Source organism: Netta rufina, assembly GCF_964035555.1.
Source record: "Netta rufina genome assembly, chromosome: 8".
Lineage (NCBI taxonomy): Eukaryota > Metazoa > Chordata > Aves > Anseriformes > Anatidae > Netta > Netta rufina.
The window spans coordinates 7,681,253-7,699,367 of record NC_140131.1 but is presented as its reverse complement, the minus strand read 5'-3'; the positions used below and the strand labels follow the sequence as shown (position 1 = coordinate 7,699,367).

Sequence of the window (18,115 nt, the reverse complement as noted above, 5' to 3'; positions counted from 1 at the left end):
TACGGTCCTGACGAATTTCTCCTGACATTGCACTGATTTCAAGAGAATGTTATTTTAAATTGGCAGTAGAGAGACTGGTGGAGAAGGATAAAGCCCTGAGGATGGCTGAATCAAAGAGAATTTCAAAAGAATTTTCCTGATGGTTCTAGGATAATATCACATGTTAGCTATTTTCAAAGCCAATAGTTTCCAACACGCTTCCATTTATGGTATCAATAATTAAAAAATACTTCCGTGGGAGATGAACTTACCTTACTGAGAAGAGAAATTGAAAAGCTATATTACTATTGTAAACACAGGAGATGCAAAAAGCTTTGTCTCCATGGAAAAGCTATGGAAACAGGGATATCTTATTTGCAGCTATTGAATGGTTACTGCAAAATGCCGTGTGACTGTATGTGCATGTGCAAAGTGTTATAGAACATGATCACATAGAAATTAAGGGCAGGCCCTCAGCTCCTGCCCACAGCAAAACCGAATTAAACCACCTGAAGATTCAGTCTTAAAACCCAAGGTCTACTAGACAGTGTTGAGGAAATGCTTTGGATCAACTTCAGAGGTAAAAGATTAAGTTTAAAGAAAATTTAAATTACCAAATCTTAAACCTCATTATGTCCCACTCCCTGCCTGCACGTCCCTGCCAGCTACTAATAAATTTTTAAAATCTTTCCCCCAGCCCACTGCGCACATCAGCTCTGAACCTGGCAGCCTGAACCGTACAGCGCGTTACAGCCTAATTGTAACTTGCATGTCAAGGGGCAAGAAGAAAGGAGTGTGGCGAGAGCATTGATAAGTTTAACTTAACATTCCTCCAGCTACTCAGCAGTAAGGCAGAGTTGTGAACTCCCCTCCACATTTTACATGAGTGTCAGTTACTTCAAAGGAATATATTCAAGCATGAGGGAGTCTGGCATGCTCCCAGCTTATGCATCATTTGTGCCTGGCTGTTTCTGGAGATGCACAGCAAAGCAAAGACTTCCTCCAGTTTGGGGCACGTTGTGGAGCTTTCCGGAGCTGTTTTCTTAGGAGCGCTGGAACAGGTCAGCTGTGCATGTTGCATACAGAACATGTAGCTGGAGCTACAGCTCTCACCCTCTTCATTTCTTCCTTTTATTTTTGTTTCCTTTTTTATTTTTTTTTTTACCCCCTCCCTCTCCAGAATTCTCCCAGTCCAGGATAGAGATTAATGACGCATACCTTTTCAGTTTAACACACAGACATGCTGTTCCACCAGGTTTTGTGGTGCCACGCACACATGGCTCAGGACTTGGAACCAACCTGGAGCAAGGCGAGAAGCCACGGCAGGTCGCCAGCACTCTGTGAGCAGGGGTTGGGTTTGGGGCAGGAGGAACAAGCACCACTTCCAACCCACCAGTGAAGTCCCGAGCAATCATTCAACGACCATGGCCATGGGAAACATCTCAACTGCCATGAGGTAACGTTAGGTTTCGGTGATCCCACAAACTCTTTTGATTCTTTCAGCACTTGTACCTCAACACTCCTTCCTCTACATTAACAGCATTGTTTTACCTTGTGATTAATCTCATTAATTGGCTGATCAATTTTTGGAAAGTTTGTAGTGGCATATGGAGAAGAGCTATTTTAACACACACAAGGGATCCCCAAGTGACTCTTGACTAAACAAACAAAAATTGGTTCAGGAAATTTTGCACACTTAAAGTGATACTCATCATGACAGACATGTGGATCATAAAGGTGACCTTTGGTTTTGAAGTTTTTTGTCTGTTCTGACAATTAGGCAGTAAGGCTTTGGTGGCTGATCCTGCCTGGGAGATGTGGAGGACTTTCCCATAAATAAGGAGGACTTTCCCATAAATAAGGCTGGGTGACCTTCACTGCAAACGAAGGCTGCCTGCCCACGGCAAGGTGGAGCACAGGACCAAGTCCCAGGGATTAATAGCAGCAAATAGACAGCCCAGTCCCTAATTTGAATCACTAAATCAAGGGACTACAGTGATTATAGCTGATCTCAGCCATCATAAATGACACCACAGCTTTTTAAAAACAGACTGTTGATGTCAGATCTTGCAGCTAAAGCTCAAATATTAAAAAGTTACAATCTACAAAGTCAGTAAAAGCCTTAAGACTGTTTTTTTGTTTGTTTGTGTTTTGTTTTTTTTTTTTTTGTCGTTGTTTTGTTATTTTGTTTAATTTTTACTTTTCTGATATTTGTAGGGCCCAAACTAGACCCTTTAATCCACAGGCTGATATTTTCTCATCCTACTAAGAATTAAGTGCTTAACTCTGTTCTGTTAGCTTCTTTCAAAAATCTCAGCTTTAGGCTCTTAAGTTAGTTTGGCCTGATCCAACACCAGGCTCCTTTCAAAAATGCCCTTACTGAAAGCAAAGTTGTAACAGCTCAATTCAATAACTGTGGTGTGAAAAAAAACATTTTTCCCCTAAGTAACCAATTATTGTATATTCCTGGCTAAATACCTAGGGGTAAAAATTATCTTTCAGAAAAAAAACATGTTGTGGAAAGCTTTTCTCCCCCCTTTTAGTGCAGCACATCTACCAATGCAGCCACTGGAAGCTGCTTTCAAATTTAGCTATTTGGTCGTTCCAACTAATTGCTGTGTTGATTTAGTAGGTTGCTGTATTAAATTGAAAGATCTGAAGCATAGCTATTTACTGCAATCACACCTATGCACAAACTCAGCTTAGTCAGCCTTTCATTGTTCCAGTGAATACTCTATCCAAAATTACAAGAAAGGTATCATAAATTCCTTTTGCAGACATTTCTCATATTAGGTTATTCTGTTCCCCAACCTTTCTTTTCTCTTAAAAACAAAACAAAAAAAAAAAAAACAAAAAAAAAAAAAAAGGAAAGAAAGAAAGAAAAAAAAAAAAAAAAGGGTGATCTTTGGTACCCTTATCCAAGATCTGAGCGTCTGTTATGATTAAGACCTTCAGTGATTTTTTTTCTCTTTTTTTTCCCTCTACAAATAGACAATATTGAAGATATGAAAAATGTAAAAAAATAAAAAGTGCCATGTTTGTCCTTGAAGTTACAGTCAGAATAGTGACAATGGCTGTATCACACTGTATTGTTGCTTTTATCAGCAAGTGCCCTGAGCATACATTAACATAATTGCAAACTGCATGAAAAGTGAACATGCAAAAATGTGATGCAATTGCCAATAGCCTCAAACATCTGTCCCAACAAAGTGTTCCTCCTCCTTATTTTAATTCTTATTATTTTAACAAGGTTAGTGAAGGAGAAACCATGTCACAGATGATATCTACATTTAGGGTGTCAGAACAATTATTGATGCAAAATTGTTATCCAAGCAAATGTGTCACATTTTGTTCACTTCCCATAACACCTGTTCTTTTCGCTAACACGTTATTCCCAGTTAAAGCCAGAACTCATTACTCCCAGTTAAAGGCAAACTGAGAGCTTAATATGCACATACAGCTGAAAAAACAAAAAGTTAACCAAAAGATAGCACCATTCAGGCACAGCATACATCTGGAGCTGTTGGGCAGCAAACTTCTGTAAGTTTGCTTACAGAAGAAACTGAGAAGAAACTGCTTACGGAAAGAAACTGAGACAGAAAAATAACAATAAATTAATAGCCACGCAGCCTTAAGAGCAGAGATCAAATAGAAGCACTTCTCAAACAACCGGCATTTTAATCACAGTACTGAGGTCTTCAAACTCATGATGCCAAGGTGCCCGACATTTTTGTAGTATAACACATTTTGTTTTATCACTTCAACAGGCTAATATAGAAAGCCATTATGGAGAAGGCAGTTTAATGCATTTCAATTTTACCTAAATGTTTTTTGACCCACTTTGGCATTCTTCAGAACGAAGCCTTGACCTCCTGTCTCTCACTACCATGCACACAGAGGGCCAGTATGCCATTGCTCCCCAAACTGCTCACATTTGCCACCAAGGAAAATCAAACTCACATTTCTGTGATACTGGAGAACACATTGTGAATTTGAGGGCATCTGCCCTGCAGACATACCTCTAACTGTAACCCCAGGAGGCTTAAAGAAATATCAGCACTCAAATTCATAGAGTAAAGGTCTGAAGAGGCAGCTCTGTGAACGGATAACTGCCCGGGGCTTTGCCAAGCACAATATAGCTGTCACTTGTTATTATGTGAAAGATTTTCTGGGGAACAGTGTTTTTCATTTTGCATGTCAGAGACAGGGGGGGAAAAAAACACCACATTTAGACAACCACCTCTTTAAGAAAAGAGAAGAGAGCCGTGCGGCAGAGCTCACTTACCAGGGCTGGTTATTGTCAGGAGGTCAAGCTGCCGTCTCTGCTGAAAAACAAATTATAAAAGGAATTGTTAAAAGGGGACTAATTTTAGTCGGTCATCTTAGACCTGCAAAGTAAGTGTTCTGACATTTATAGCAGAATTAATTACAAGTTACATGGCTCACAGTTACTCTTTTGGATGGGATCCACATGTACTTTAGGAGGAATAAAGAAAAAATACTAGCTCAGTCCTTTTAATGTGTTTTTATTTGCACTTATAAAGTGTTACTATTTCTTTTTTTGGAGCATATACTTGAAATGGATAGCTAGAAGCACAGATGGACCGATATATTTATAAAAGTGGTTTATGATTCCACAGGGAAGGAGACGAGGAACCAAGACAAGAAACCCTAAGTTCTTTATTCATATCAATCACTGACTCATAGCCTGTATGTGATCAAACACAATTACATTGCCTTGGGGTAAACCTTTCAAAGACTTGTAACGGTATCTAGACAAACTCAAGACTGATAAAAGGAAAGCTTCTTTTCATGCCGAGCACAGTTAGCCCATGGAGCTCATTGCCACCAGATATCCCTCACCCTAAAGCTTGCCAGTCTTGATCAACACTGAATATTTGTACAGATCACAAAATACAAGGATTGTGATGGCAAATACCAAGTTTAAACAGAATAGTGTTTTCTGGAATGGCTGCAAACTTTCACAGGTAAACCAACCTCTACTAACATTTCCCCCCCCCCCGGAACAAGCTATGCCACCAAAGCCTTGATGGTGGCCAGGGGCATCAGAGGTTCACCTTCCCCTTTACCATGTAGGAAAAGCTGTTACCTCCTCCATGTTTCCAGTCTAGAGAGACTTCTTCCACCATTAGATCTCTGTGGCCTTCCACTGAAATCCACATGTAACAGACAATTATCATCCTTTCAACCTTTCTGAGGGTGCTCTCCATCACAGGAGAGCAGGACAGGGCAGGGCTAGCCCCCATCTCACAGGCAGACTAGACTCTTACTGCCTCTTCTTCCTCGCTTTTTTAACTTACTGTCTTCTCCCTAACTTTGACCAACATTAGTGTGTCTAGCTGGCATTTCAGATTATACTGTCCAGTTTAATTTCTCTCTCCTAATCTTCTCAATAATGTCTGTGTTACTTTCATTTATTGTCAGCCCTATTGATCTTTTTCTAATCTAATTCTCATCATTACATTCACTGTATTCCCTCGGTGACAGCTGAAAGTCCTTGAGGAGGAAACACTGACTTGGTATTCCCTACAGTGAACACTCTTCCCTGGAAATTACGACTGATGAAACTCCTTTCTAAACTCATAATTTCTCTATAAGTAAAGCTTCACTGGCTCAAGCGTGCAGACACAGCTGATCATCCACTGAATATACTTGAGTTACATGCCAACGCTGAACGTGGCCTGCTGGGAAACTGAGTAGGGTGTGAGGCTGAAAAAATATTTTCTGAAACCTTCCTGGCCTTCGGGACCTTACCTCTTGTGCAACGCAAACCATTTTAGAGAGAAACCTCATTCCTGTCTGCTTTTACAGGTACTCCCTGTTTGCTTAGCTCTGGCGAGGCATTTTGAGTATGGCTTTAGCAGCATGTTTGACATTTGCTTTATTATAAAATATAAGGCCAGCCTAAGCTATGCATGCCAGGCTAATGGTAAAAGGGAGCAGAGGACTCTGCCCCACTGCCTTGCGTTGCCTCTGCAAGAGCTATTCAGAAATGCTGTCCCTGCTCTCCCGGGGTGTGCTAACCCCAGAGTTGTTCTCAGGGAGCAACAAAGCAAAGTAAGCAATAACGCAAATCAAGGGCCCACCTCCCCAGTGGGAGCCGTAAGAAGAAATGTCTCCTAATGAGTTGAATTTTATATAGATCCCATGCCTTAATCCTGAGTTATATGTACAAAGATATGAAATGCCAGGGCTTAGCACCCACTGGGCCAGAACCTTTGTTTACTTTTCTTGGCACAACTGGAACTCCAAATGATGTATATCTAATGAACAGCTAGAGCATAAAACATATATCCAAAACCTATACTCTGTGAAAGCTTCTCCACTGGGAAAAAAAAAGGTGGAATATAAATATCCTACATTAAAAAAGGTTGCAAACTCTATTGTTTGAATGGAGAGACATTCGGGTAGCTCAACTGGTCCCCAGTCCTGACTTAAGGTTATTAGAGTTAGAATAAGCATTAAATGAAAACCTAAGTGGCTTAACTTGATGCTGCAAGAAAATAAAAGCATACAGAATAGACTAAACAAAATATAAAACTTTTTTTTTTTTCTTATAGGATGTTGCATTCAAATTGGCCTTGAAAAAAAATATATATATAGGTCCACAGGAAATATTTGTGTATGCGTTGAACTTTAAGCACAAGTTATTTCTGTGACTTCAAGTGGAGCAGCACTGATCTTTTGCATCAAACACCTAACTGCTGCAAGGGATTTGAAATGCCACCAGGTTCTTGGCACTGGCTCCACCCAAGCGCTCCAGGCTGGAGCTCAGTGGTGGCTGCCTGACCAGGGCACCCAGGGAGAAGAAATTTCTCTGCTCTGACCTTCAACAGACCTTGAAGAGATTTCTTGAATTTAGCACAGCAAAGGAAGCTTATGCACACTTACCCAAGCCTTGGAGAGGAGGAAACAGCAAAGTGCATTTCAGAATCATGCATTTCAACATGTAAAAATACACTAATTATGGCTCCAATCACTTTCCGGAAATTCAAGCCTGCTCTCACATCTCAGGGGTTAGCTCTCTGCAGTTTCCAGGGCTCAGCTGGATGCAAGCAGACTAGTAACTATATGGATTTTTTAAAAAAAAACTTACTGGCACACTTATGAGTAGCTATAAAAGCAACAGAATTTGGATTTAAAGAGAAAGACACTACACAAAGTGTCAAAGATTAAGAAAATAATGGCATCAGAAATATCACGGCTGTAGGGCTTTATAATCCTCTTCTCCCTTCAATGCTGAAAGATGCAGATTGCAGCTGTTGCCCCCCTCCAGCATGATCACCCTCTCCCTGTTTCGACAGATTTCTTGAAAGACGTATCTCAAGATGTCTGGCTTATTTTTTAATAATTATTATTTGTTTGTTTTGCCTTTAGTAATTTTCCACTTCTCAAACACCAGCTCCTGCAGAGATGTTTGGGAGTACCCCAGTCGAGATGCCTGGGACTACCCTGATCTTCAGGCAACCTCCTGTCCTAAGAATTACTACCTGAGTGCTATAAAACACGACTATCATTCCTGATATGAGGGGATGTGACAGTTTCCCTTATCACTAATTGTGCATTTCACCTACATTGACAAAAAGGCATTCCAGGAGAAACACTGAATTGATTTCCACAGCAACAGCCATAATGTATAAAAGGCAAACAGGAAGATTGACTCTATCACAGTATCTGTAGTGCTACAATCCTGTCCTACCCTTAAGGGGCAGCATCCTCATTTTCACTTTGCTGGCTATTTGAAAGCCCAAAGGCATGAAGAGGCCATTGGCAATTCCTCCTGGCTTCCCATCTTGTGCGTTTTTCCATCATTGGTACTATCCAGAGGCACAGTCCCTACAGTGCAGGGCTCTGCAACAAACCTGCAGCAGATCGTGTTCACTTCCATAAAATTAACACAGTCTTTAATTAATGCAATAAGCACTGATGAGTAATAAATCATATTAAAATACAAGGAAGGCAAATTTTTAATAAATTAAGCATTGATTCACTCAATAAATATTAATCTATTAAGCATCACGAATTCATTACATTTTAGAAAACTGGTTGAAAAACCTATCTGGTGATCTGGTCTAAAGTGTGCAGAATGGTCCCTGTTCACCCATAATGTGCACTTATTTTTAACGAATTCCCTAATTTATCATGTTAAACAACTTGCCTAAAAGTGAGCATGGAATATTATTCCATTGCCATATGCAATTTTCTTGACAGATTCTAATTCACTCCTTATATCGCTTCCTATATTTTTCCCAGTAATTCCCTTTCTGAGTACCTTCTTTCTCTTCCTTGATGTTGGTGGTCTTTAAAACACTTTCTGACTGGTGCCATTTAATTTTCACCTCAATTAACTCAGTGAGAGTTGCAATGCTAGGAAAAAAATACTGTGGGGGGTATAAATTAACTCATTCATTTAAGTTTGGCTTATCTATGAGATGTTCTTTCACACTTTGCCGAGTTCCTCCAACCTTTTATATAGATGTGGGATGTGCTGCACTTGCTTTGACTCTTATCTACAGATTAGCAAAAGAGAAGGAAAAAAAGCCAGATGCAAAGATGCCCCACGAGACTGATATGGAGCTGTTTCTGTAGCAACCGATGATTTTCTTCTCATGTAAGAATGAGCCTAGTCATATCTAATTCCGAATGTATCTGGGCCTCACTTGCCAGCCAAAGCTGTGTCAAGTATAAAGTCAATATAGTCAGAAAGAGTGATAAAAAAAGCAATTATAAAGTCATCTTCCTGCTCCTACACTCCCCCTCTAGCCAGGATCCAAAAGACATCCTTACCCCTACTTTCATTCCCAGCTCATCATCTCCAAGCCCCCAACATCCAATGAAGTGATGGAGGTGACAGGCAGCCACCCAGATTATCTCACAGAAGAAGATGCTTTGCTGGAAGCTCCTTCTCCCATCCCATGGCCTGGGAGATGGCAGTTGTCTGGCATGGCTTTCCCTAGGCTGCAGGGGCATCTAAGCCTGCCCCGGGACTATCTATTTATCTTTCTAAAACTATAGTTTTATATGAGTCACCACATAAATATCCTAAGCCCAGAGCTGAGATCAACTTCAGCTTTGGCAGGCTCTTGTTGGGTTTGTGCCATTTCACTGCCTTCACTCTGCAGGCACTATTTTCTGCACCTATGAACCCAAGGACAGACTGCCCATCTCACTAGCATCTCCTCCCATAGTCCACCCACACAAGGCTGGAATTGAGTCCCTGGGACCACAAGAAAGCTTTGTCTTCCTAAATGTATTTTACCCAGCCTGGTCTCTGCTATCGATCTCTTCTATCTAAATTTAATGTGGTTTGAACAGGTGTCTCTTCCTACCACCTTCAATCCACAATGTAATTCAGAGAGTTTAAAATTGAAATAAAGTGCATGTGGTTTTTTTTTTTTTATTTTATTTTGTTTGTTTGTTTTTGTTTCATTTCCCTGGAAGATTTGCCACAAGTTGTTGCTAATTTTGCCTCTTCCTTTTAACTTCTAAATTAGTGCTCTTCTATAAACAGACTGTGTTGACATAAGAGTAATTGAAACCAGTGCATCTCTGCACAAAGGAAAGCTGAGTATGTATTGAAGGGTTTGTAGAGCTGAATTTCACATTTCTCTGGCCTTTATTAATGCCACACTGAGTTATGTCAGTGCCTTTGAAAGCTATCCTATACCATTTCTTCATGAAAATCTCCAAAAGTTCAGACAAAAGTTCAAGGAGATCCCAATCATGCGACTTAGCACCGTGTGTACAACACAGCAGCACTCAAGCAGCACCAGAAGCCTCCTCAGCTTTGCACTGTGGGGATTTACAATAGAGATAAGGGAGGAAGAGAGGAACAGTGCAGACAAGGAGAGATTTCGGCTGTATCCTACCCGTTTGCACTGCCACATGGTGACAAGCTGCACACTGTGGTGTGTTCTGCTCATATGCAGGAGATGCTTCTGTAACAGAAAAGTGTAAAGCTTCTTTTTGTTGTTTGCTGTGGACAGTTTAAGAAATATTCAGGGATAATCAACATCTGGAAAATCTTTCTAGTGAAAGCCTAGATAAAGAAGGAGTGTTAGAAAAAAAAAAGTAAAAAAAAAATAAATAAAATAAAAAGTAAATATAATTATGTGAGCATTTCACATATGTCTAGCTTCTCAAATGAGAGGTTCTCTACTTACACACTCTTTTCTTTCAGAGTGCAAGACTTATTGCCAGTGAGAGAATCTCAATTTATGTAATGATCCCAGTAAAATACTAATTCAAATCCTGTTAAAATAGATAATCCGATTATTTAAAGCTCTTTTTTTTTTTTCAAAGTTACAATATGATGCCAAGCAACAATCTTTTTTTTCCATCCTGAAATCATAAGTTTTGTTCATATAATGAAACAAGATCTCACGTTTGTACCTGCTTTATTATTAGCTGCTAACATTCCTTGGTTTAATGATAAAATGAACCAGTCAGCTTGTTGACACTTGACTAGGATTTTAGTAAATTGCATCTCCTGTAGCTTAGTCTGTGGAATCAATTATTGATAGTATAGGTGCGGGGGAACATTTATAAAGTGGTTTGGGATATATTATCACTCATGCTAAGAGCTATAATGAGCATTTGAAACAGTGACCTCTACACACATTTGATCTTTGCAATATTTGGTAATTCAGTTCTGGTTTAGAATCAAGACCAAGTCCAAACAATGAAAGTCAGTGCTGATCTATTAAGTAACTTTACTCATCCTTACATTTCACATATTCTTCTCCTTAATATTTGACACCTGAGCAGTTCTTTCACAAAATCCAAAGTGCCAAGGATACATGATACTTTCCTGTATTTCAGAAACACTGCCAAACAAGTAGCTAAAACATATCCTTCTCCCTGCTTCAACTATTTATCTCCAGAATACAACACTCATACATAATGTATTATTTATTAACAAGCTCCCTAGTTCTTACAGTTGTGCTGTGCTCAAAAGCTATTTAGAAATAATATCAACACAATGAAGGCTCAGGAAACATTGAAAAGCCACGCGAGGTATCTTTGGGCACGTAAAAACACTCCCTAGTACCTATGGCAGTAGTAGGAGTAGGTCACAGCCTCAGAGCCCTGGTGAACATATTACCACTAGTATCAGTAGATCATTGCCCAAAGCAACTGCTATGGGAGCTGAGTAACCTGAGCAGCTGCGCACTGGAGGCCATTTGCAATACGCATCATCACTTTTATTGGTCACACCAATTCTCAGTCTGTTCCATGTATTCTTGAGTGACATCTGCTGGTGCTTTATCTATAAATTGCCTTATTTACATATAGAGCACTCATAAAGATAGTATCCAGAGTCTCAGTGAACCACTAGGAACCAAAAAAAAAGTCCATCAATTCACTAGGAAATATTTGCAATCACAAGAAAAAGTCATTAAGACTTTCTTATCTCTGGGAAGAAAGAGAGGAGGAACAAGCTGCTCTGGTATATGAACTGATCCTTAACTTTGCAAATGAGCGTTAGGACAACAGAAGAACTCTTACATTTTCCTATGCTTCTGCCTCTGTAAAAAAAAAACAAACAGAAACATCCTCAGACACCTCAGTGAAGTAATCGAAAGATAGAATTGTAGTGACTATATGGTTAATGATGTATACTATGCACATACATTGCACCCTCTCAGATGAGGGCATAGAAGGACATCCTTGATTATTTAATAGTGCTGTCTCTTTCAGCCATGTCAAAATATGCCAAGCAAATCCAATCACTTCATTGAACCCAAATGGCAAACGACTCAGAGCTCCCAACTTCATAAGCTTCCACCTTCCTACTTAATTTAGGCCTGAAATGCTGATGCAAATTTACAGGCACAGTGCTGTAGTCATCCCACATCCTGCATAGGGCATATATACACAGCCTACTATTTCTGCCCCAGTAAAGATTAGGGAATGAGAACGGATGATATAACCAATATCTCATCTTTGCTCTGCTCTCCCCTAAAAGTTTGGGCCTACAAGAAGCATAGAAAGAGGATAAAGCCCATTTCTCCATGGTCTTGGCAGCCTGATGACACATCCAGGTTTGACTCCAGCCTCTTGTAGTTCCAATAACAACAAGGTGGCTGCATGCATGTATTAAATGAAGCCTGCATACTTATTCTGCAAGGATTTGGGATCTACTCACTCCACAATTTAACTCAGCTTTTTAAAGTGTTTGTTTTGGTAACAAACCACCATGCAGGTTTTTCATAGTTTGGTGTATTATTATGCAAATTGCAGAGCCGTGGTTATAATCCTGTGCTTGTGACATCAATTACTTAATGCCTATAGAGATTACTGTAATGCCACAAACAGCGGATTATGTCTTAAAGTACATACTAAGCAGCAGGAGCTAATAAACTCATCTCCTTAAACTTTATTTATTTTGGAAAAAAAGAGTAAACAAGGGCAGGAAAACCTATACAGACCACACAGAGTGCTATTAACAACCAAAATCCATACATGATGCAGATTGCTTCTCAGGCATTGCACAGCCATTCTTTAGCTGTGAATTCCTGTCGTATGTTAAGTCTTATGAAGGAAAGAAGCAGCATTTGGACAGAAAAAGGGACAGATTAGTGAAAGCAATTATGAACTTTGAGAGTCCACCATTTGCAGGTGGGGGACAGGGTAAACAACAGTGTTCAATGAATGTTTAATTAGAAACAAAGCATATCTACCTATAGCAGTAATGGGTTATTGACTAATTAGCCATTGTTTATGGGTTGTATTAGATAACAGACAAGACAGATTAACTCCCAACATATGCAATTTTAAAACTAACTATGCTATTGTAGGAGCCTGTGATCATATGCTAAAGGAGGCAAAAACCAAAGGTTCCTGTCCCTAATCTGCTCTATCTGGACTCTGAGCTTGAACTTCAGCTATGCACACCCTAACCAGCAGATCAATTCTCCTAACCCTTCTTTTGCTTTGCGTAACTAAGTAACTTTGTGTGCTTTGTGTAACTATGTATTTATTGAAATGGGATGTAAGCTCCAACATCCACATCCAAAGTAGCAACTTGAAGCAGCTGTCCTGCTTTCTTCTTGTTGCCTAATACTTCAACAAACTGCCATCTTGCCAGAATAGACAGCACACTGTGAGGAAAGAGACCTATGTTGGGTTCTAGGAAATCACTGTTGATAGAACTGGAATTTGAAATTTTCATTAAAAAAAAAAAAAAAAAGAGAGAGAGAGAGAAGAAAATCAGAACTAGAACTCTGAGGGAGTTACTGGGGAGTTTTCTGAAACACAAGAAATTCTCATTAAAAGATTTCTGATTTGGAAGAAGTTAAATACTGTCTGGTTTAGGGAGCAGTATGCATTTACACTTGGGCTGGCTCAAACTCCGTGTTGGAATTCTGCTCAGGGCAGCACGTAACCAAGCAGCAAAGCTCTGTATTATAGCACTGGCAGCATCCCATCCCTAATACACCTGGGCCCAGCCAAAGGAAATGCATCTTTGATAAACTTTTAAGAAACAGGCCTCCCATGGTTTCATACCATAAGGACAGCAATACAAAAGGAAGGAAGAAAAAGACACATAAAAGATGCAGCACAATAGTAGATTTCCTTGTGAATATAAAATTTCTAAAAATTGCTGCATTTTCATGCATAAAACCTATGAATTATGTGTTAAGAAGTCCCTATGATCCACCAACAGAGTGAAAATAAACATGAGAGAAGACAACTTCTTTCGTTGCCATTTTCTCTGACTCCCCGGAGTCCCATCTCTCTTCTCCCTCCAAGAGCTCCCTGCTTTTGCTTCTGATTTTGTGTGAATTACCTGGATGTGTTTATCTTGGGTGTTATTTTCTTTTAAGGTATTGGAGTTTGCCTGAGATACAGATGAGCTGTGTGAGAACACAGCACAGGAATTTCCAGGTCACAGTTTCAGGGCTTGAAGGTGTTCTGCAAACATTCAAAATATATTCCCTTTCCACTCAAAGATGCCAATATTTAAAGGCAACTGCGTGACTCATACACAGTGGTAATGCATGCCATTTTATTTAGAAGAATGCCTCAACAGTACGTTATATTTCTAGTACCTCCCACTCAAACATGTCAGAAACTTAGAAAAACAAAGACAAAAACAGCAACCCAAAAGAAAGAAAAAACAAACAAACAAACAAACAAACAAACAAAAAACATAAAAAAAAAAAACCTACACTTTCAGTAGTGCACAATTCAGCTCTACAAGCAGAGCAAACTTTCACCTGCAAGCCTAAAGTAGCTGGGCTTTCTTTATTACACAAAGCAGAATAAATACTGGGAGAACTTTATAACTGGTGAATGGTATGCATGAGATTTACAGTCTATATCACCTACAAAATCCTTCTTTAGTGATTTCTGTTTGAACCATCACTGTTCATTTTCAAAGCCATCTCACACCTACAGCTCCAAGCATTCAAAAGGAAAAGACAGAACTTCTTATTTTTTGAAAGTTACTTTTCCAGTTAGAATGACTTCAATCATACACATGTATACACAAATATATATATGTATATAGTCACAGAAAAACATGCAGAAATAATTATGCATCTGCATGCGGATGTGTGTATATACCACAGTGTGTCTATTCACTTCTGCATTGTAAATGGTCATAAAACTATACGCACACCTTACCTATAGACAAGGAATTGATATAGGCAATTGGTATTGCAGCTACTGAAGGAAAAATACTTACCTTACCTATCCAAGGACCAAGCTAGCATTTGTCACTGACAGAAACACAGCAGTACTACTGCCGTGGGTGCCTAGTCGGAGAAGCATCCCTTTGAGGAGCTGAAGGAAATCTGCATTAGAGGAGTCAATGAAACTGATTTCCAATGCACCAGACTGGAGGAGTTCAGTTCCTAATCTTCAGCTGTGACTTCACTGGCTCTCTACTCTCGTCACATTCACTTTTCCTCGTTCATTTTTTTTTTCCATTTCCTCCATGCAGCTGAAGTGCTATAGCCCAGTTTCATCTGCATTTTTCATACAGCTAATATTATGGGAATGTAAATCAGTAAATTGGAAATATCAGATTCAAAAGACTTGCACAACAGCTGGACAAAAGCAGTATTTTTTCTCATGCAGCATGTGGACAGCTAACTCCATTCCTCCAAGTCCTGCTCCAGCTGCCAAGGCAGCTTTGTAGCCAAAGACTTTTCTGCAATAGGGACAGGCAGGAAAGAGGGGGAGAGAGAACTGAGAGTCTCCACATGGTAGTTTAGAGGACTGCTTTATCTAACAGTCTTTTCACCCTATAGTGAGCAAAAATCCATGTTAGTCATATATAAGTCAAGACAACATGATCAAAATAATTGTGAAAAGTTAAATTAGAATCTAGTATGTATGGACAAATACATAAATTTATATGTCCTACTACTGTGGTCTCATCTAATTTCAAGCTTTTCATCTAATTTCAGGTTGAGTCTGTTTCCTTTCACAATCCATGGCAGTGAGTTTTTCTATTGTTTAAATATGTAAAACTTTCTCTTTTCTATCCCCCCGTCCCCTTAACCAGACCACTGCTTGTGATATTCACTTAATAAACCAGTTGAGGCAGTCCAACATCATTCTTCTAAATGCAATTACAGCTCCTGAAAGCACAGTTTGGGGAAGTCAAATGGCAGCTGTGGGTGTAGGCTATCCCACAGGTAAGAACAACCTTACTTCCCAAACAGACTCAACACTTTCTCATTCATTTCTAAAGCAATACCTCAGTAGTTTTCTATTGTATATGCTAAAATCCCTATATCTGAACATCTTGAACATCACAGTACCTGGATCAATGTCCACTAAAGCTGCATCCTATGCTAAAACTCTGAAAGATTAACAAGGAGTGATGAGACTCCTTACAGCCACTTCCAGAATCACTCTGCCTTTGTGTAGTATCCAGAATGATTCACATTTAATCTATGTGTGGTGACTTTAAAATTGTTTGCAAAATCAATAAAAAGGAGGCTACCAGGACTAGCATGGCTTTTAGCCTCAGACACCCAGATCTGAACATTTTGATTTCCTTTCCAAAATTTGGCATTTTAGACCAAACCCATCTCCTGAGCATTTTAATCCATGAAAAACATTCCAGGGGCATTTCTTTTAAATTTTTATTCACAACTGTTGAAGAGAGCTGTGTACTTCTTATATAATACACCATGTTATATTCAAGGAGAAAATAAAAATTTGGTTCATCAAAATCACTGAGTAGAGTTAGTTTGCCCAAGAGCAGCCTCAAATGGATCTGTGTAAGCAAATAATACCACCCAGATATTACTATTTTGCTCATCTCTTTGGTCCATGTCAGGTTATTCTGACTAATAAAATAAGGAACAACATTTGTCCTGTACAGCGAACAGAGATAAGAGAACTGAAATCCTCTTTTCTTTAGCCTGGTTGCTAACTGCTTCAAATTATCGCTTTTTTACAGTTGTGCTATGAGCAACTCATTGGGGACCTGCTATGTGATATACATCTACTAGTGGTTAAAAACACAAAACAAACACTTGTGAAAAGCCTGCCTGATAACTGACAAATCTAAGCCAATAAGCACCCAAAACACGGGGACTTCTGTAGAAGAGAGAAGGGAACCAAATGTCATATTAATCAATTTTATATAATATTGCTGGGTTTGCCTCAGCTGCTCCATGGCACGGTCCATCCAACTTCCTTAATTCTGCTTGCTAAGATGGTCACTGAAAGCAGACCACATCCCTCAAAGTTACGTCTCCAGAAGACAAAAGTTGAGATTTATTCATGTACACGTAGAAAACAGTTAACCAAGAATGTAGTAAATATGCCATGAATCTGCTGCAAAGCAGTTGTTCTTTGGGTTACACAGAAAATGTATTTATCTAAACAAGTTGAAATGTGGATGTTTACTTTTGATTTGTTAGTCATTCTGAAACTTCCACTTCTTGGAAAAATATGGTTCTGCATTTAAATTGCTTCCATTGCAGTTATGCATGTTCTTCATCAATTAGACGAAAACCAATAGGTTTCCAAACAATTATTGAACATTAGCCTTAAAAATTGGTTCTCTAGACATTAACAGCAACAACATTTGCATACTGTCTTTGGAAAAACATTTGCCTTCCCAAAGAGTTTTTTAGTTAGCAAAAGAGCTCTGGTATGTCAAGAGTAATTCATGAGGAAGTATCAGTCCATCATTTCAAACCAATTTCACAGTTACAGGAAAGGTGAAAAAAGATTCCTCAAGTAAGCATGTGAGGAAAATGTATCCTTGCTCTTACCCTGAATTCTATTGTCTCAGGCAGTTATATTTCAGGACTTATTTTAAAATGATAACAATAATAAAGCAAAGCAAAACAAAACAACAATAAAATGTAAATGTTCCTATTTATAGTGGTAAAATTAAGTGTCAATACATTTCTTTTCCCAGAAAGCTGAATTTTCTCTTTTTGGTACCGAAGACAGAGAACATTTTTTCCTTTTTAAATGTAACTCTGCCTCTTCCCTGCAGGTTTAGCCATCCGAGAGCCAGGGGCCAGTGTGGCACACCTCACCTTACCCTTGCCTGTCCCAGCCTCTCTAATGGAGAACAGGTGTTAGCAGACAGCCAGTTTATTCCTTCCAATGCACCCCAGCAGAGAGGTTTCTCTACTGTCTTAGCCATGGCATCAGATACATGTCCATGCTGTTACAACTGGAAAAAATATGAGAGCTCAAGTCTTGTTTTATAACTCCAAACAAACAGACAAAACAGGTCAAATGATACAATAGAATCCGTATTATTAAAAGTACTTTTTAATGAAGAAAAATGATAAAACAGAGCCTTCGGATCACCTGGGCTGGAAATAAGTGAAGTAATTTAGGATTAATGTTGAAAAGCTTTGGGCTGGAGGGAGAGGGGAATATGTGGTTTAAAATTTCTTAGGGCAGAAAAGGCAACTTGTATACTAAGAGCTGGCAAACAATCCATACAAAACAGGTGGTGAAGAAGCAAGCGTTAAGAGAAGAACTACAGGTAAAAAAAGGTACCATTAGGAAGCTGACTTCAGAGGACATTACAGAGAAATAAGATTAAACTTTTCTTAAAAACAAATAAGCAAGCTAACCAGCTCAACCAGCCCTCTGCTCAGCAAAGAAATCAGAACCGTCA

At 39.2% G+C, this 18,115-nt stretch overlaps 1 protein-coding gene across 1 annotated transcript in view; it reads right to left on the bottom strand.

Annotated features, from left to right (window-relative positions):
* The window catches only part of BEND5 (BEN domain containing 5), a gene marked incomplete at its 5' end in the record, with an annotated part of 583,001 nt that overhangs the window by 88,671 nt on the left and 476,215 nt on the right, over positions 1-18,115 (bottom strand). The window contains one exon of the mRNA XM_084291495.1: positions 4,265-4,304. Within this exon, the coding sequence (XP_084147621.1) occupies positions 4,265-4,304 (40 nt within the window). The remainder of the gene's footprint in view (positions 1-4,264; positions 4,305-18,115) is intronic.